General features: G+C 50.1%; 2 protein-coding genes across 5 annotated transcripts in view; one reads left to right on the forward strand and one right to left on the reverse strand.

The window, feature by feature from the left end:
• Positions 1 to 637: 637 nt before the first annotated feature.
• FOXA3 (forkhead box A3) lies at positions 638 to 8,643 on the reverse strand. Of its 3 annotated transcripts, none has more exons than XM_038528529.1 (3): positions 8,434 to 8,568; positions 4,931 to 5,128; positions 638 to 2,404 (listed from the first exon to the last, which is right to left on the reverse strand). In XM_038528529.1, exons 2-3 carry the CDS (start codon positions 4,937 to 4,939, stop codon positions 1,421 to 1,423), a joined length of 993 nt encoding a protein of 330 aa, XP_038384457.1. In that variant the 5' UTR covers positions 4,940 to 5,128; positions 8,434 to 8,568; the 3' UTR covers positions 638 to 1,420. The 3 variants fall into 3 exon arrangements, with proteins under 3 accessions (XP_038384457.1, XP_038384458.1, XP_038384456.1); XM_038528530.1 differs by having other exon boundaries at positions 5,062 to 5,128; positions 8,434 to 8,567; XM_038528528.1 differs by lacking the exon at positions 4,931 to 5,128 and having other exon boundaries at positions 8,434 to 8,643.
• Positions 8,644 to 9,453: 810 nt separating this feature from the next.
• The window catches only part of SYMPK (symplekin), a 37,299-nt gene continuing 27,070 nt past the window's right edge, over positions 9,454 to 19,682 (forward strand). The window contains exons 1-7 of one of the 2 annotated variants that reach the window (XM_038528531.1): positions 9,454 to 9,588; positions 13,242 to 13,365; positions 13,910 to 13,975; positions 15,412 to 15,465; positions 15,557 to 15,630; positions 18,157 to 18,283; positions 19,193 to 19,442. In XM_038528531.1, coding sequence (XP_038384459.1) covers positions 13,261 to 13,365; positions 13,910 to 13,975; positions 15,412 to 15,465; positions 15,557 to 15,630; positions 18,157 to 18,283; positions 19,193 to 19,442 — 676 coding nt within the window. In that variant the 5' untranslated portion in view covers positions 9,454 to 9,588; positions 13,242 to 13,260. The remainder of the gene's footprint in view (positions 9,589 to 13,241; positions 13,366 to 13,909; positions 13,976 to 15,411; positions 15,466 to 15,556; positions 15,631 to 18,156; positions 18,284 to 19,192; positions 19,443 to 19,682) is intronic. The other variant, XM_038528532.1, reaches the window with a different exon arrangement.

Below are 19,682 nucleotides of genomic sequence, written 5' to 3' on the forward strand. Positions count from 1 at the left end.
TAAATAAATAAAATCTTTAAAAAACAAAACAAAACAAAAAACAGTAAGAGATCCCAGGACACCCACAGGTAACACCCAGAGTGTGAACAGACATAAAAACCCACATGATGGAGCAATACAAAGCATAGGTAACACTCAGGGGTAACAATAGGCAGACCCCAGAGACCCCAGTGGGCACAGTGATATCCTATGACCAACGGAGGCCCACACTCCCCCACCCAGATAAGCCCCAACACACACACACACACACACACACACACAGTCTCCTTTAATTAACACCTTGTTTGTGCCTTCTCCTCCTCCCCAGTTTAACCAAAAATTAAGCAGCCCCTGGGCTCCTCGGGCCTCAGAGCTGGAGGTGTGTGTCTGGGGAGTGGGGGTGGGGAGATGGCCTTGGTCACTGCGGAGCCACCTCCCCCTGCTGCCCTGGCCCCACTGCTGCGGGGGCTGCTATCTGTGAGCAAACTGTCCTTGGGGTCAGGGACAGCAAAGAGCCAAAGGTCAGGTCGATGCCTCCCCCAGCCCTTCCCCCAGAGGCAGCCAGCTCTTAGGGGCAGGAAGGAGAGGGGACAGGGACACAGCAATTCAGGCGTTCAAGCCCCACAGGGCCCACCCGCCAAGGAAAAGAGACATTCAGCAAGAGGCAGAAACAGTGCCTTTAATGGTCAAACACAGCCAGTATCCCGCTTCCCAGGCAAGAACCAGACTTCAGTAGAAGTTCCCCACACCCTAGCCAGTCCATTCTGGTTTCTCCGGGACCAGAGGGGGGAATGGGCTCCAGAAAAAAACAAGGAGTATTCTCACCTCCATCCCTCACTCAACTCACACCAAAGAGACGGGGATGACAATGGCCAACCCAGGGGCTGTGGGAGCTGTCACAGTGCACAACGGTATACTGGTTATGTCAGCCAACCAAGATGGTGGCCATCATAGCACCCAATGTGCCAAAAGGAGATGTTATGCAGGATGGTGGCCAACTTGGTGTCTGGTACACCAAGAAGTCCACCAAAAAGGAAGTGATTGCAGCGCCCAACGGGCCAGAGAAGATGTCATTGAAATGATATCACCATCGCATCCAAAGGGTCAATCAAGAGGATGTCCATCGCCATGTCCAAAGGGCCTACTAAGATGTCATCCCAGATGGCGGCCATCAGAGTGCCCAATGGATGGATTAATCACATCAATCAACATGGCAGTCTTTGTAGTGCCCAGTGGGCACACCAAGACGTCAACGGCAGTTATCACAGTACCCAAAGGATTGACACGATGCTCACAGAGACAGCAGTCACCACAGTAATAGACCAACCAAGATGTTAACTGATGGGACAAGCAAAGTGTCACCAGGAGGATGAACCAGGCCCCAAGCGCCTGATGGTGTGAGCTACAGCCATACCCCGCCCACCATGCTCCCACACCCCTGCTAGGATGCGTTAAGCAGAGAGCGGGAATAGACACCCTGGTAGTACACCCCAGGCTCCCCACCCTCTGCCCCATAGCCCCCAAACCCCACGTCCAGTTTAGGAGGTGCTGGTGTCTGTTCTGACATCAGATTGTTGATGGAGAAAGGGTGGTTGAAGTTGTAGGGTGCATCCAGCTTCAGCTCCCCCGGGAGCTCCAGGCCAGTGAAATAGGGTGTGGAGGAAGGGGGTGAGCCACAGTCCAGAGCCCCCACATCTTCCCCGCCGGGGGCCTCCGGCTCAGGTGGTGGAGGCTGGGGTTGCGGGGGAGAGGTGACCTGGGCAGCAGGGGTGGTGGCCGAGGCGGCGGCCCCTGCACTGTTCTTGGAGGTGGAGGTCCCGCCAGTCCCTTTCTTCACCTTCTCTTCCAGCTTGAAGCGCTTCTGGCGGCGCAGGTAGCAGCCATTCTCAAACATGTTACCTGAGCTGGGGTGCAGGGCCCAGTAGGAGCCCTTGCCCGGCTTGTCTGGGGAGCGCGCCACCTTGACAAAGCAGTCGTTGAAAGACAGAGAGTGGCGGATGGAGTTCTGCCAGCGTTGCTGGTTCTCCCGGTAGTAGGGGAAGAGGTCCATGATCCACTGGTAGATCTCGCTCAGGGTCAGCATCTTGCCCGGCGCCTGCTGGATGGCCATGGTGATGAGCGAGATGTAGGAATATGGCGGCTTGGCGTGGGCCAGTGGCCGCCGGTAGCCTTTGGGCATCTCCTTCCCCGGCACCAGCCCCGCTCCCGGGCCCCCATACCCCGAGCTGCTGCCCCCACCACTGCTGGCACCCAGGCCCGGGAAGGTGGGCCCCAGGGGTGCCGCTGGGGCTGGGGGCGCCAGGGGTCCTGAGGGCAGTGGAGAGGCAGGGAGCCCCCCGGGGGGGTAGGGAGAGCTCAGAGGGTTCAGGGTCATGTAGGAGTTAAGGGGGGCCATGCTGGGCACTGGGGTCACCGGTGAGTAGACCTGCAAGGAAAGAGAGATGGGGAGAGGTCAGTGAGCTGCCGCTCTGCTGGTCAGCAAAGGGTTACCGGCCCCCCTGCTATGTGTCCATCTGTCTGTCTGTCTGCCTTGCTTCTTTTTTTTTTTTTAAGATTTTATTTATTCATGAAAGACGCAGAGAGAGAGGCAGAGACATAGGCAGAGGGAGAAGCAGGCTCCCTGTGGGGAGCCTGATGAGGGATTTGATCCGAGTACTCTGAGATCATGACCCGAGCCAAATGCACATGTCCAACCACTGAGCCTCCCAGGCATCCCTGTCTTCTACAAGTCCCTCCCATCCTTACCTCTGTCTGTAGATGGCTGTCTCTGGAAGTCTCTCTTCCCCATCCTCGTGTACCCCATCCCTGACTTCATCCTTCATCCCCTATGTTCCCATATATTGGAGCTCATGCTTCAAGTGGTTCTCAAAGTGTGGTCCAGGATGCCTTGGGGAATCTCCAAGACCCTTTTAGGGTGTCCAGGAGGTCAAAATTATTTGCATATAATGCTAAGAAATTATTAGCTTTTTCATTCTCTTTTTCTCAGGAGTGTACAAGTGAGGCCACCGGACATGTGACATTGCAACAGACCAAATGTAGAAGCAGCCACAAGAATCCAGCTGTCTCCTATCGAACCAGACACTGAAAAAATTTGCCAAAAATATAACAGTGCCACTCTTCTTGTTAAATGTTTTTAAATGTAGTTATTTTATTTTATTTTAATTTTAAAAATAGTCTCCATGCCCAACATGGGGCTTGAACTCACAACCCTGAGATCAAGACTTGCATGCTCTACTAGCTGAGACAGCCAGGTGCCCTGAAATATAGTTATTAATAAAACAAAATATTTATGCAAAAAATTGTTAGTTTAAAATGACTTAGTTTTAAATTAGTTTAAATTGTTAGTTTAAAATTAAGAATCTGCCTTCGGCCCAGATCATGATCCTGGGGGTCCCAGAATAGAGCCCCACTCCTCCTGCTCAGCAAGGAGCCTGCTTCTCCCTCTCCCTCTGTCTGCTCCCCCTGCTTGTCTTCTCTGTCAAATAAATGAATAAAATCTTTTTTTTAAGATTTTATTTATTTATTCATGAGAGACACAGATTTATTTATTCATGAGAGACACACAGAAAGAGGCAGAGACATAGGCAGAGGGAGAAACAGGCTCCATGTAGGGAGCCCGATGTGGGACTCGATCCCGGAACTCGGGGATCACCCCTGAGCCAAAGGCAGACACTCAACCACTGAGCCACCTAGGCGTCCCAAATGAATAAAATCTTAAAAAAAAAAAATCAATCCATATTTTAAAAATTTCTCAGTTTTAATTTCTAATGCGGTAACTTTTTTTAAACGCAGTAACGATGGATAGACATAATTTACATGAACAAAAACTGTTTGGGGTCCTCAATAATTTTTAAGCATGAAAGAGGTCCTAAAATTGAAAAAATTGAAAACTCCTGATTTATCTAACCATCTCATCTACACGGGTACTCTCTATCACTTTTCGGACTATAGAATTACAGTTGTTTTAGATCAGAAATGTTTCAGGATATGGGGACGCCTGGCTGGCTCAGTCAGAAGAGCATGAGACTCTCGATCTCCCAGATGGTGAGTTCGAGCCCTATACTGGGTGTACAGCTTACTTAAATAAATAAAAGTCTAAAAACTTTTTAAAAAATGTTTCAGTCTGAAAAAATTACATTTCAACCTAATATATATCATCTCGTTACTATGTATCACTGAATCTAAGACATCACTATTTGTTTTTTTTTTTAATATTTTTATTTATTTATTTATTCATGAGAGACACAGAGAGAGAGGCAGAGACACAGGCAGAGGAAAAAGCATGCAGGGAGCCCGATGTGGGACTCGATCCTGGGTCTCCAGGATCACACCCTGGGCCAAAGGCAGGCACTAAACCACTGAGCCACCCAGGGATCTGACATCGCTATTTGTAAGCTGCGGTGTTAATTTTAAGTACCAGTAAGCAAGGGGAAAAAAACATTCTCAATCCCTGGACACTGTTGACTGTAAAACCCATCCCATTTTCAGAAACGTTCAAATGAAAAACATGCATCTTAGCTCAGTGAAATACAGAGGCATTGCTAGGTCTAAGTAACCCTCTCTTCTTTCATCCATTGAACAAATATCTGTTGGCCACCTACTTTGTGCCAGGCCCTGCTCCAAGCACTTCACAGGAAAGGTCTCCCTTTCAACCTTTACAACCAACCGCACCACAGGGGAGGTGCTATGATGACACCCATTGTATAGCTGACCAAGCTGAGGCCCAGAGAGGTCGTCCAGGGTCAGACAGTAAGGAAGGGGCAGGACTCTGAATTTAGGCAGTCGGGCTCCAGACCAGCACTCTGGATCACGCTATAAAAGCAGTGACCAAGACAGACTTCAAGACCTGCCTTCACAGACCTGACAGTCTAGCAAGAAATGAACAAGATAAACACGGAAAACAGAAAGCATGGTGGGTGGTGTGTATTTACCCCTCGCTGTGTGTATTTACCCCTTCCATCCACTGTCCACCATCCTCTCTCCCCTAGTCCACCAACTGTCCTGCTCCTTTCCCATGAGGGGCTCTTGTAGCACTGCAGGGGGGAGCGGGGAAGGTGCTGCTATATTTCCAGTAGGAGCCACCTTTGCTGTGAGTCAGTGGGTCCTGTCTCGTCCCCTGTCACTGTAAGGGTCTGCGGCTCCCAAGGTCCTGAGAGAGAAGGGAATTGCCAGGGTCACGCAGAGTCAGGGACAGGTGACAACCAACTCTAGTCTGAGCGCAGACAGAGAATCTCTCTCTCTCTCTCTCTCTCACACACACACACACTTCCAGGGAGTTCTTTTGTCTCTGGTCTCGAGTCTCCCAGCTGGCTCCATGTGTATCTGTCCATCTCTTTCCCGTCTCAGTACCTCTCCGCTCCTCCCCTCTACTCCCCAGTCTCCTTCCAAGCTGCTTTTCCCAGCCCTATCTCTCCCCACCTCTTTCTTTTCTTTTTTTTTTTTTAATTTTTTTTTTTTTTTTCATACAGAGAGAGAGAGAGGCAGAGACATAGGCAGAGGGAGAAGCAGGCTCCATGCACCGGGAGCCTGACGTGGGATTCGATCCCGCGTCTCCAGGATCGCGCCCTGGGCCAAAGGCAGGCGCCAAACCGCTGCGCCACCCAGGGATCCCTCTCCCCACCTCTTTCTTGCCCCTCTGCTTTCCCTCCTTCTCCTGTCTCTCTTATCTCTCCCCAAACCCCTGCCGTTCCCTCCTCATGACTCTCTCAAACCCCATCTTTCTCCCCCCACCATCTCTCCCTGTCTCTCTCTGCCCCACTCCCCTGCCATGTCTCTTTCTTTCCGGCACTTCTCTGTATCTCTGTCTCCTGGCCTCAGCATCACCGTCTCCCCAGAAGCCTCCCACTAAAACTGGAGTCACAGCTACCCCTCCTCCGTGCACTGGTATCCCCACCACCTTGGCGGATTGTACCCCCTCCCCAGAATAAGGGAAGCGGGTCTTTCAGAGCTGAGGAGAGGCAATGCACTCAGGGGCATCCACAGAGAGTTCCTAAATCCCTCTGTGACCCCCACTCCAATGCTCCAACCCCATCAGGCTCTTTTGTATCACAGAGGAAGGGTGATTGGGACCCCACAGCTGTCCTTTTCTGGGTCCCCACCCACCCGGAAGTCCTCCTTAAGGTCTGACCTTAAGCACTCCAGCAGCCCTAATCCACCCTAGGCTTTCCCACGCCCCAGGGCTGGGATGAACCCCCAGTGTCCGGGTGTAAGCCGGATCTCCCCTGCCAGGGCGGGGCTGAGATTGGGGGGGAAGCCCTCAGGGGATCTGCACCCCCATACCAGGAGGCTGGACTTTCTCTCCTTTCATTTCCTTATTGTTTCTGGGGGAGGGTGTGACAGGGAGTCCGGGAAGGCAGTGTGAAGCCAGAAGCCTCCTCCCAGTCCCAGTCCTGATCCTGCAGCAGCCCCTAACACTCTGAGAGGCTTCAGAGTTCCCATTTCTAAAAGGGGGGAGCTCTTGGACCAGCTGATCTGTGAGAACTGGAGCCCAGTGGGGACACCCCAGGGTGCTAACTTTCCAATTTCCTTCCTGACAGGGAGCCTGACCGGGGGTGTCAATCACCCCAGCAGGAGGGTGCTGTGAGCAAGAAGCAGTTTGGGGACCCTCTCAGTTCTTAGTTGCTGAGCGAGTGCAAATGTTTCTCTCCCTATTGTTCAGACTCAGGGGGAGAGGAGGTGGCTCAGCTGGTGGGAAGGCTGGGGATACCCTATTTCCATTTCCGACACCTCATATGTTAACTTTTTCTGAAATATGCCCCCAAATGCTAATCAACTCTAGACGGTCCCTCAATTTCTGACACAATTTCCGTGCAAATTATTAAATTTCACCCTGTGCCCAGATAGTGACTCCTCCATCCTAGACCCGCACAACTTACTTCTTAAAGATGTACCCCAACCCCAGAAACACAGATCTGTAGCTGGTCTTTTAAAATCATGGCCCCAGGCTCTAACTCTCTAGGGGTTCAGCTAGGATTCCCCCCCAACCCCACTACCTGGGAGCCTCCACTTCCAACCAGGTCTCTGCCTTCCCCACCATACAAATGACACCTCCAGCAGTTCCAGCTCCAGTTCTCAGCACTCTCAATCCCTTCCCTGGTCGGCCTGCCCCACCCCACGTGCACCTCACACCTCCACAGCCCCAGGACTGGCCCCTCCCGGGCACTTTGCCAAGCCCCGCAGGCCTGGGGAACCAGGAGTCCCACCCCGAGCTTCAAACCCCAGCCCCAGAACTCAGGCACAGTGGGGGCCCCTGTAAACACCCAGATCTCAGAATCCGTGGAGATCTCAGACATTCCAGTCTCCTTCTGACTTGAAAGAAGCCTAAAGTCTCTTTCTAAGTTAGGAACCTAAATGTCTGGACCCCCCTAACCCTCCTACCCTCCCCTGCCATTTCATAATCTTGACGCTTGAAAGAACCAGCTAAGAGGGAGCCCTTGCAGCAATAGGACTGGGAGTTAGACTTGGGGAAGGACTTTCCGTCTGCTGAGGTGAGGGGATTAAGATCCACTCCGCCCCCTACTCCAAGGGCGGCCTTGTCAGAGATGGGACAAGAGAGGACATTAGCAATTACTGGAGATTACTGGAATGGGGGTGGTGGTGGTGTGAAATCTGAAACCCTCAAGTCTCCAACAGGGAGTGTCCCTGCTGAGGGTCTCTAAAAACAATTAAACCACTGAAGTTCAGTCGGGAGGGCTAAGGGTCATGAATAAGGATGGGGGGTGGAAATTGACCTCTCTCCTGACAATGCTGTTGCTCACATCTGCTCTCAGGCTCCCAACTCTGATCCCATCTGGGCCCCCATCTATCTGAGCCCCAACTCTTACCCACCTGTTATTACAGTTTCCCAAGCCATGTTTCATCTCTGAGCGCCTCTATCTCTTAACTCTGAGCACCAATACCTTTTTCTGACTCTTAGATCGCCACCCTCAAGATGCTTATGCCCAACCCCAATTCTGATTTCTACCCCCAGGACCCCTCATCTTTAACTATATTCAACCCCTGGGCTCCCACCTCGGACTTTCCTTAAGGGTGACCTTTCTTTTCTCTCATCTCCTTGTTCCAGGTCTTCCCTCCTCCACCCCTCTGCTTTTGGACCCTATTTCCCAATCCCCCAGCTCTGTCCCCTATCCTGGAACTCCGATTCCTATCTTTGATTTTTTCACTTTAATCTCTTGGGTTTGAGGTCCCCAACACCCAAGCTTCACGTTTAAACTATGACCTGACCCTTGCCTAAATTTTTCCGTTTGAGCCCTCGCTCCAACCAGCCGAAACCGCACTCCCATGCCTCCTTCCCCCATCCCTGACTCCTACACCTGGTCTCCGTGTCTCTGGTTCCTCTGCTCCTCAACAGCATCGGGACCCCCATTTGATCCCACACCCCATCCTTACCCCCATTCACGCTCGCACCCTGATTCCTGCCCCCCACTTCCCGCTCCGCCATCCCCGAGGACACACCTCGCCCGCCTCCGGGTAGTAGCTCCACTCGGCCAGGTCATGGGCCTCCATCTTCACCGAGCCCAGCATCCCCCGGGCCTGCGCCCCCTCCCGCCCTCGCTCCGGCCCGGGGGGAACCGAGCGCTTCAGATCTCTCAGCCGGCACGGCCCGAGTTCCGACCGCTGCCCGCCCGTCCGACCGCCCGGGGTCCCAGCCGTCCTGGGCGCCGCGGGAGGCGGCCACGCTTTATAGCTGGGACACCCCCACCCCCCCACCCCCCGCCCTTGCCCGCCCCGGGCTCCCCTCCCGCCTCCCCGAGGGCGGCGCGCTCGGCCTGGGGCGCCCCCTGCGGGATTGCGCGGAGACAGACCTCAGGCGCCGGGAGCCGCAGCCCGAGGCCGTGAGAGCTGGAGGTGGTGGAAGAGCAAGCGAGCCACGGGTGGGCGACACTGCCCATGCTAAAGTCCTCCCCAAGGGCAGAACCCTAAGGCTCTTCTGCCCCAGCGGGTTTCATTATTTGGACAGGAGTGGGCGAACAGCCAGAGCCCGGCATGACCGAGACGGAGGAAAGGGGCCTCAGAGCGCAGGGGACTCCAGAGGTCCGTATGCTACGGTGAGGACCATAAGAGACCCTCGGCCCCACATTCCGATTGGACGGACTGGAAGACTGAAGCTTCCGACAGCTGGAAATGCTCCAGACAGCGTAAATGGCCAGGACCTAAGGTGGAGGGGATCGGGAACTCTGCTTAGACTCCACTGGAGCAACAGGCCACCTCCAGGACCTCGGAGCTTCGCTGCCCGGACTCTCCGCTCGCTCTAACACCAGCCGTCCAGGGACTCAGAACCACCGTGTACTCCATTTCCCAGAAGCCTCTGCCTCCCTTTCCGTCCAGTGCCTCTGGTAAAGGACTACATTTCCCCTAAGGCTTGGCGTTCAAAGGCCGGAAATAAAATGCTCCCGGGCCTCGTCGGGTAGGGGCGGGGGGGAGGCGTAAGGCCTCTAGCGCCGCAGGAGGTAGGGGAGGGGGCGGGCCTCAGTGTGGACTCCATTTCCCAGCGGCCCTGTGTGCGCGGCGCGTGCGCAGTGTCCCGGCGGCGAACGGAAGATGGCGACGGCGGCGTCTGTGAAGAGGCGCTGCTGAGGGGGCGCGAGGGGGACGGAGGTCGGCGCCGCGGTGAGCGGGGGGCGGCGTGGGGGCCCGGGAACGAAGGGAGGAGGGACCCTGACGCGGCAGGGGCGCTGGCCGGCGGGTTGGGGCGCTGAGAGGAAAGGGGAGCAGTGACGTTCGGGACCCCAGTTTCTTCCCCAGCTCAGGACCCTCCCGTGGCTCCCCAGTGCCCTCGGGGCAAAGTTCCAACGTGGCCCCCAAGGCGCGTCCGCCCCGCCGGCCCCGGCTCGGCCTTTCTGCTCGTTCCTCACTCCTCACAGCTGCACTAGCCTTCCGGTTCCTCAAACTCGCCACGCGCCTTCCCGCCTCAGGATTTTTGCACATGCTGTCCCCTCTGCCCGCAACATCCTTTTACCCATTCTGCCTGGCTAACTCCCATTCATCTTTCGGGTCTCGGCATCAACGTCACTTCCCCTGCAAAGCCCTCCTTTCCCGCCCTCCGTCCCGAAATTCGCCTCTTAAACGCCTCTCATAGGTCCCTGTGCCTTTCCTTCATGTCACATGTGGTCTGATTTATCACTGGACCTTTATCTGTGGGGTTTTTTGATTAGGTCCTTGATCGTGAGCTCCACGGGGACAGGGGCTTAGAGTATGTGTTGGTTATCGCTGTGTTCCCAGCACAGCGCTGGTCACACTGAAGACACCCGGTTGATGTTCGTAGAATGAATGAAAGATACTTCTGGGGTTACTTCGTGTATGGGGGGAGTCGTCATACTCCCAGGTGGGATTGGTGTAGTGGTACTCCGTAAGGAGTACACCGGGAGACAAGGGGAAACAATGGTAGTTGGTAATAGCAAAAATGCTATAGACACCCCAAATGTTCTTTAATCGAGAGACTGGCAGAAAAAAAGCTGATAACATCTACATAATAAAATATGCAACTGTGAAAGGAAATGCGGGGTTTCAGGGAGGGAATCACGAAAATACCTATACACTGTGATTAACCCACTATGAGTGGGTTCCAGAATATATTCAGTGAAGACAAATGAAATAGAAGGTAGTGCCTATTATATGCTCCCTTTTTTACAAAAGAAAAGGGAAATGTAGATATACTTTTTTTTTTTTTTTTTTAAGGATAAACCAAAAAGAAGAAGGGGAAGAACACAGGGTTACAAAAAAAAAAAAAAAAAAAATGTAGATCTCAATGTATGATTGTCATGGAGAGAGTGGAAAGGTTGGAAAGGTTGATCATGAAAAGGTTCATTATGTTCTGATAAGGGACAGCAGAATGCTGGTTGTCAGGTGACCATGCCTCTTGGCTTGCACAATAGATCTGGGATAGAGAAGGAATTCCTTTCAGAGAGGCGGTCCTGCACAGTGATGAGGAGGATAGATTCTGCAGTCCTACTGCTGCATCTGTATCTTAGAGGCTCTGAGCCTTCAGTCAAGTGACTTTACCTCCCTTGCCTTCAAATTTCCTCATCTGTAAAATGGAGCTTAAAAACCATACCTGCCTCAAAGAGTGGGTGTTGTGAAGTTTAAATAAGTTAACATGTGGGGTGCCTGGGTGGCTCAGTTGGTTAAGTGTCTGTCATGGGCTCAGATCATGATTCCAGAGTCCTGGGATCGAGCCCTGCATCAGGCTCCCTGTTCAGTGGGGAGCCTACTTTATCCTCTCCTCTCTGCTCGTGCTTTCCTCTCCCTACCTTTGTCTCTTTCAAATAAATAAATAAATAAAATCTAAAAAAAAAAAAAAAAAAGTCAGCATGTGTATTAGAATTGTGCCCAGCACATATTCTTAAATATTAGCTATTATTTTTCAAGCATTCTAGAGCCAAAGGGGGGGGGGGGATCCTGAGTCCAGTAATTGGGGAGGCCCTTTGACATTCACTCAGATATTTATTGAGTACTTACTAGGTGCTAAGCACTGTTCACATGATGGAGATCTTGAAAGTGAACAAACACACACAAATCCTGGCCTTCATGGAGCTTATATGTTGATGATAATAAATGTGGTGTAGAAAAACAGAGTAATAGAGGGAGAGGGAGACGGAATAGATGGAGAGGGAGACTGCCCAGTTAGGGCAGACGTGGAGCAGAGACCCTAGAAGAAAGTGAAGGAGTCCTCATACAAAGTCCTAGGCCTTGGTGAGGATGATGTCTTCGACTCTAAGCAAGGTGTAGCTGTGTGAGGTGACAAGGAGACTAGGAAGAACACTGTTGGATACTCATTCAGCAGACATTTGTTGAATACTGTGTACAATATATTGCATTCCTTTTTTTTTTTTTTTTAAGATTTTATTCATTTATTCATGAGAGACACAGAGAGAGAGGCAGAGACACAGGCAGAGGGAGAAGCAGGCTCCATGCAGGGAGCCTGATGTGGGACTTGAGCCCGGGACTCCAGGATCATGCCCTGAGCCGAAGGCAGACGCTTAACCACTGAGCCACCCAAGTGTACCCAATATATTGCATTCCTTTTAAAAGGTACATCTTTTTCACCCTCCTCAAATTGTCTTTAACAGTTTAAGCAACACCCTTCAGATATTTTTCAGGAGTATGTACGTAAAAATAGTAGCTGTATTGATCTTGTGTTTATTTTGGTATACTAACTCATCTATTCTTCAGAATAGTCCTGGGAGGTAAACACTGTTGCCATCCCTGTTTCACAAAAAAGGAAACGGACCCAGTTCATTTTGTGTATACATACACAAACTTGACAAAAATGGATTGAGTTGCTATATTCTGTGATGCTATAGGCTGTCACAGACATCTTTTTATGATAATACATTGACACTCGCCAGATTTTTTTTTATTTTTCCCCCTCTTCTGCTTTTTGCTTTGTCTTTTCAGGGTCTTTAAAAAAATACGTGTGTATGTATATATCCCTTTATTAAGAAGGGAGCATGTGGCAAACATTGTCTTCACTTTGCGTGTTTTTACTTAATAGATGCTGGAATCCACTGTTCTAGCAATGTATAGAGATTTTCCTTCTTTTTTCATCCCTCATTCCTTTTTACAGTTGCATAGTCTTTTATTATGTGGATTTAACATGGTTTTTCAGCCAGTCTGCCTGTTTGAGAATGCTTGAGTTGTTAATAGTCTTTTGCTGTTAGGAATAATGCTGTAATGGATCCTTATTAAATAGTTTTGCCAAATGTGACTTTGGGGACAGATGCCCTAAAGTCTCTCCTTCCCCCATCCCCTTTTTAAAAAAGCAACTCCATAGTATTCCAGAAAATGGCTGAAATGTGATTTATTTTTAACTAGCCTTTTCTGTTGTGTTGAATACTTAGCGTGTGGAACTCTGTACCTGGTATTCCTCAGAGCTATGTTTTAGAAAGCTTGATGTCCTGACTGGTCCAGAGTACAGTCCAGATGGCAATATGAGGCACTGAAACCAGCGAGGTGGCTGCTGTGTGTTCATTTGTTCAGTCATTCAGCAGTTGTCTGTAGTCAGCCTGCTATGTGTAAAGTACTAGAGGTGAAGCCTGGTACTCCACGAGGTACTGCCTCTGACCTGGGAGACATCAGTCTCTCCCAAATTATAACCCCTACATATACAGTCTAAGACAGACTCTGGGATGGGAGAGGGGCTTCAGAAGATCCCACAGGACAGGACAGAATGGAAAGGAGAGTTGCGACCTTTGTGGATGGCAGAGTGAAGGTCCACCCTATCCACAGGGTCCCAGAGCTTGATCTATCCTCTTTTTCTCCAGGAAGTACCGGACAACAGCCATGGCAGGCAGCAGTGGAGATAGTGTCACTCGGCGGAGCGTGGCATCACAGTTCTTCACACAGGAGGAGGGGCCGGGCATCGATGGCATGACCACCTCAGAAAGAGTGAGCAAAGAGAGAAGGGCTTAGTGATGCCTGGGTGGTTCAGTGGTTGAGCATCTGTCTTTGGCTCAGGGCATGATCCTGGGGTTCTGGGATCAGGTCCTACATTGGGCTCCCTACAGGGAGCCTGCTTCTCCCTCTGCCTATGTCTCTGCCTTTCTCTGTGTGTCTCTCATGAATAAATAAATAAAATCATTAAAAAAAGAGAAAGAGGGGATCCCTGGGTGGCTCGGCAGTTTAGCGCCTGCTTTGGCCCAGGGTGTGATTCTGGAGTCCTGGGATTGAGTTCCACATCGGGCTCCCTGCATGGAGTCTGCTTCTCCCTTTGCCTGTGTCTCTGCCTCTCTCTCTCTCTCTCTCTTTTTTAAAGATTTTATTTATTTATTCATGAGAGACATACAGAGAGAGAGAGAGAGAGAAGGGCTTAGATGGGGAGGCACAGCCCCGGTCTTTGGGCATTCCGCCCTCAGTTGCAGGGCCCACAGGGTGCCAAATTGGGTGGGCTGGCAAAACTAGCACCATCACCTGCCTCTCCCCCTCCTTCCAGGTGGTGGATCTCCTGAACCAGGCAGCACTGATTACCAATGATTCAAAGATCACAGTACTCAAACAGGTGAGGAGATGGGGTGATGCTGGGCTAAGCAACACAAGGGTAGGGGTGGGAACATGTGAAAAAGAAGATATTGCTATAACACTAGTGTCCACATTTAAGATATGCTTACTGTGGTGTCCGGTGCCATACAAGCATGCTGTCATTTAATTCTCACAAAAGTGGGGCACCTGAGTGGCTCAGTGATTGAGTGTCTCCCTTTGGCTCAGGTCATAATCTCAGGGTCTGGGGATGAGTCCCACATCAGGCTTCCTGCGGAGAGCCTGCTTCTCCTTCTGCCTTTGTCTCTGCCTCTGTGTGTCTCTCATGAATAAATAAATAAAATCTTAAAAAAATAAAAATAATAATTCTCACAAAAGCTCTGTGAAGCAGGGTAATTTGGTGCCCAATTTCTACAGAAAGCAGCAGAGTCTCAGAACTTAGAATAATGAGCCTCAGGTCAGTATGCCAGAAGCTAGTTGAACTAGGACTTGAATGCTGGATTCCAGCTCCAAATCCTATACTCTTCATCCTTATATTTTCTCTCTGCCAGGTTTCTGTCTAGTGGGAAAGACATGCAGGTTACCACACAGTGGGAACAAAGTGGACAGGGCTGGGATGGAGGAACCCAGTTTTGCTGTGGGAGTCTCGAGGGGACTGCTGACCCAGCCTAGAGCTGGGGAGTCAGGGAAGGGCTTTCTGGAAGAGCTGGAGAATAAGGAGAAAAGCAGGCTAAGTGAGAAAGGGAGAGTGTCTTGAGAGGAGCTTATGCAAAGGCAAAAGAAGATATGAAGACGTAGAGGGGAGGGGCCAGGTATGGTTCAGACCAGGAGGCAGGTGCAATTCAGAGGTCAGATTGCCTGGGTGAGAACCCTAGTTCTGCTCCTTGCTCATCGTGTGGCCTTGGGTAGCTGACCTGACCTCTCAGCAGTAGGAGCTGGGCATGTGCTGGCACCAGGCTTCTCTGAGGACATCTGTTGGAAGAGTTTATTCCAAAGAGCCTGGCAAGTCCAAGGACATCAGGAGATGGGTTCTCTCTGTCATGAAATGCCTGCTGAATTGCGGCAGTGTGAATGGGGAATAGAAACAGAAGGAGAGTGGAGAGAATTGATGGATGAGTCTCAGGAAGGAATTCGTACAGCATTTCCCTCTTCTTTAGCCCCCTGGTGTATCATGTGCTCACTACCGATTAGGGCCCTGCACCTTATAGGGTCTTCTTATTAAAGCCTCACAAGAGCCCCATGAGTTAGTGTTTAAGATCCCCCATTTTATAGAAGAGCAGACAAACTCAGGGCAAGCCACTTGCCAGGACCATGGTTGGGAGTGGCAAAGCCAGGATTTGAACTGAATTTCTCTGCTGCCTACCTCTATGCTGTTTTTTCCTACATGCTCCTATCTGTACTGATTGGAGCCTGGTTTTATATGTGTGGCTCTCCTCCTCATCCCCAGTGTCCTTCCAGGTCCAGGAACTGATCATCAACAAAGATCCTACACTGCTGGACAACTTTCTGGACGTGAGTGACCAATGAGGGAGAGAGGGTGTGAGTATAGGGGTAACGGGATGGATCCTGGTGCAGTCCTGACCCGCCTTCCTGATGTTGGCAGGAGATCATCGCTTTCCAAGCGGACAAGTCGATCGAAGTGCGCAAATTTGTCATCGGCTTCATCGAGGAGGCATGGTACGGGGTGGCTCAAAGGGAGCCCCTGGGAGTGCTCCTGGTGGAGACAGCCTCTTCAGCTCCCCTCCTGGCCCTGCCCTCTGCTTCTCGGACCCATTTTCTCTCCCATGCACACTGATTGCTCAGCAAATATCTAATAAGGTCGAAATCTTGGAATCATTCGTGATTCCTCTAGTTCCCCCACACTTCATATCAGTCCTTACTTCATATCGGTCCATACAGTCCTTACTGAGGACGTCCTCATATCTATGTCCTCAGTAAGGACTGTTGGCTCTACCTTCTAAATTTAAACAGCATCTGACCATTTTTCAACCACTTCCTTGGCTGTTAAGGTGCTCCAGGCCACCATTACCTCCCACCTAGATGGCTCCAGTGGCCTTCCATCTGCTTCCTCTGCTTACCTAACCCTCTCTCTTCTATTTAATTGAAGAGAAATGCACATAACACAGAATTAACTATTTTTAAATGAACAATTCAGTGGCATTTAGCACATTCACCCATCTAGTTCCAAAACATTTTTATCCTCCCCAAAGGAAATAGCAGACCCATGCCCTACTTCCTCTCACAGTAGCCGGAGTGAGCCTACTAAAATGTGAATCATCTCTGCACTCAATTCCACTGGCCCACTGTCTCACTTAGTTTGAAACCCAGACTCATCCTCACTGTCACCTCATCCTCTGGTGCCCTCCCTGATCTTCACTTACATCCTCCGTCCTCCCTCTTCCTCCTCCAAAAACACTGTTCTCTCAGCTTTCTGTACCCGCTCAAGGGATGCTCACCCCAGGGAGCCACCTGGCTCACTCCTTCACTTCACTCTGGTCTTCCTCAGCAAGCTTTTCCTGGCTTTGCACTATTCTTTCCAGTGTTCTCACTAGTTGAGATTACCTTGATGCTTCCCTTCCTCACAAAAATGTCCGCTCCACGAGAACAGGCCTTCTCCATATCATAGACCACCATATCCCCACACCAGAATGGTGTTGGCACACAGGAGCAACTTAACACATATTTGTTGAACAAAAATTTTAACGATAGTAGTGACCACATGGAAAGCTTACTCTGCCATGTGCTGTGTTAAATCCCTTCCTCTGTTTTCACCTGTAATCTTCACAGCAGCCTTGGGAATGGAGGGTTTGCTCTCCTTTTAAGGAAGGAGAAACTGAGGCTCAGAATGATAAAGTGACCTGTTCAAGCTGAGTCATTTGTTCATTCAACATTTTTTGGATGTTTTGTGACTCAGAGAAAGTAAAATATTTTGTTTTCTCTTTGTCAGGCACTGTACTAAATGCTTCACCTAGTTTGTTACATACTTCAATCTTAAAAAATAACACCATGGGTTAGTTATGTGACCCGTTTATCTAAAGACAGCACTGTGATTCAGAGAGGCGAAGTGAGATTCTTAAGGCCACACAGCCAGTATGTGGCAGGGCTGGGATTTTGACCCATATCTGTAATGCCATTGCCACAATTTGTAATCTCCACCTTTAACTGGGAGAATTTGTGATAAATTTTCTGAGTTTGAAAATAAAATAAAATGTTCAACAGGTATGTGCCAGGCATTTATGTCAGGCTTAGGAAGACAACAGTGAGTAAATACAGATATTGTTTCTGACTTCATGTAGCTGGCAGTTAAGGTTCTTTTTTTTTTTTTTTTTCTTAAGATTTATTTATTTGAGAAAGCACATGCACACAAGCAGGAGGAGGGGCAGAGGGAGAGGAAGGAAGAGAATCTCAAGCAGATTCCTTGCTAAGTGCAGAGCCTGACTCTGGACTCAGTTCCGTGATCCTGAGATGACCTGAGCTGAAATCCAGGATCAGTCACTTAACCGACTGAGCCACCCAGCTGCCTCGAGTTTCATTTTTTTTGGCTGATCAGCTTAGTATTTAACTTCAGATTGTAGACTGTTGTAAAAATTACATTCATGATCTGAGTTCTAGGTGTGGACTTCTTGAATTTTTTTATCCATTGAACAAATATGTATTTCATTCTGCAACAAAAAATTGAGACTCTGCTCATATGACTAGAAAGGGTCCCCCACTTGCAGAGCCCTCAGACTGAAGTAAACGAGCGAACAAAACTCAGAATTGCATAAAGCAAAGTGCTTGAAGGTGATGACAGCTAATATTTATGAATGCTTTTTGTACCATTCCAAGTACTTTACAAGTATTGATTCAGTGTTCACAGCAAGCTACAAGGGAAGTACTCTCCTAAATGAGACAGTGGGTTTGTCTGCATTCACACAATTGGCTGGCAGTCCTGCCCCTGATGTGAATAGCAGGACCCTACTGGAGTGAAAGTGGGCATTGCAGGACAAACTCGAGAGAGGCTTCATGGGTGGCTGTGAAAGTGCCAAGCATTCTCAGTTTCTGGATGTGCTGACCAACGAGACAGATGCTGTCCCTGACCCTGCCCACCTCCACTCATCTCCTGACACACTGACCCCGATTTCCCTTTCCTTGTGGACCGCAAGCTCCCGTCACATATCCAAAGACCACCTTGACCTTGGCCTTTTTTCTCTATTCCCCCAGCAAACGAGACATTGAGTTACTGCTGAAACTGATTGCAAACCTCAACATGCTCTTGAGGGATGAGAATGTGAATGTGGTGAAGAAGGCCATCCTCACCATGACCCAGCTCTACAAGGTGGCCCTACAGGTAAGCAGTCCCTCCCACCTGGGGGTATCCCAGTCTGACAGGTCTCTTTTTTTTAAGATTGTAGATTTTATTTATTGAGAGAGAGCATGCACATGTGGAGCACAAGTGGAGGGCAAGGGAGGGAGAGGGAGAAGAAGACTCCCTGCTTAGCAGGGAGCCCAATGTAGGGCTCTACCCCAGGACCCTGAGATCATGATCTGAGCTGATGCTTAACCCATTGAGCCACCCAGGCGCCCCTGACAGATCTTACTTACAGCCTTTTCAGTTATATGGGGACAAGTCTGTTAAACCAGGGACAGATCAAATTCTTTATGGGCAAAATGTGCTATTGATCTTTGGGAACAGACAACAAAGGGATCTAATATCCTGATGGTCAGGGAATTGCCATTAATCTATCCTTCCATCCATTTATCCATTCCCCAAATACTTCCTTTGTGACTCAGATGTGCTGGGTCCTACCTTTGTAGGTGCTCACAGCCCAGTGACAGAGGCAGATGCTTATCAAAGAAGCATAGAAGCTTCAGTATTGCACTGTAGTGAGTACTATACGGAAAAGCACACACTGTGGTATGGTGTTCATTAGCATTAATGAAATGAATCCTTTTAATCCCTGCCACCATGTTGTGACGTCAGTATTGTTATTCCTTTGTCTTAAGATCTGAGCTTCTTCACTCTGGATTGTCACTGTCTGTGAACCTCGTAAAGGCAGAACCAGACCTGTCTTGCTTACCCCTGGGTCTTGTCCCGAGTATCATCTAGCATAGGGCTTCAGGCAGAGTTGTAGCTCAGTACATGTTTCCCAAATGAATTTATTCATCAGTATTATGGGTCTTCTGCGTAGTGATAGAGTTGGCCATTGATGTCTTGTCCCCTTCTCTCTGTCTCCATTCCTCCTTGGCTCCCTCACAGTGGATGGTAAAGTCACGAGTCATCAGTGAGCTCCAAGAGGCCTGCTGGGACATGGTGTCTGCCATGGCTGGGGACATCATTCTGCTGCTGGATTCTGACAATGACGGCATCCGCACCCACGCCATCAAGTTTGTGGAAGGCCTCATTGTCACCTTGTCACCCCGCATGGCTGACTCAGAAGTGCCCCGACGCCAGGAGCATGACATCAGCCTAGACCGCATCCCTCGTGACCACCCCTATATCCAGTACAGTGAGTGCCACTCATCAACTCGTCCCATTTGTCAGTCACTAACTATGCTAACTTCCTCCCCCTCCTCTCCCTTTCCTTTCTTGGTTTTTCATTTCTGAAGACAGTATATATAAGACATTGATTAAGAGGGCACCTAGGGGGACACCTGGGTGGCTCAGCGGTTGGGCGTCTACCTTTGGCCCAGGGCGTGATCCTGGAGTACCAGGATCCAGTCCCATATCAGGCTTCCTGCATGGAGCC

This window comes from Canis lupus, chromosome 1 (assembly GCF_011100685.1).
Source record: "Canis lupus familiaris isolate Mischka breed German Shepherd chromosome 1, alternate assembly UU_Cfam_GSD_1.0, whole genome shotgun sequence".
NCBI lineage: Eukaryota > Metazoa > Chordata > Mammalia > Carnivora > Canidae > Canis > Canis lupus.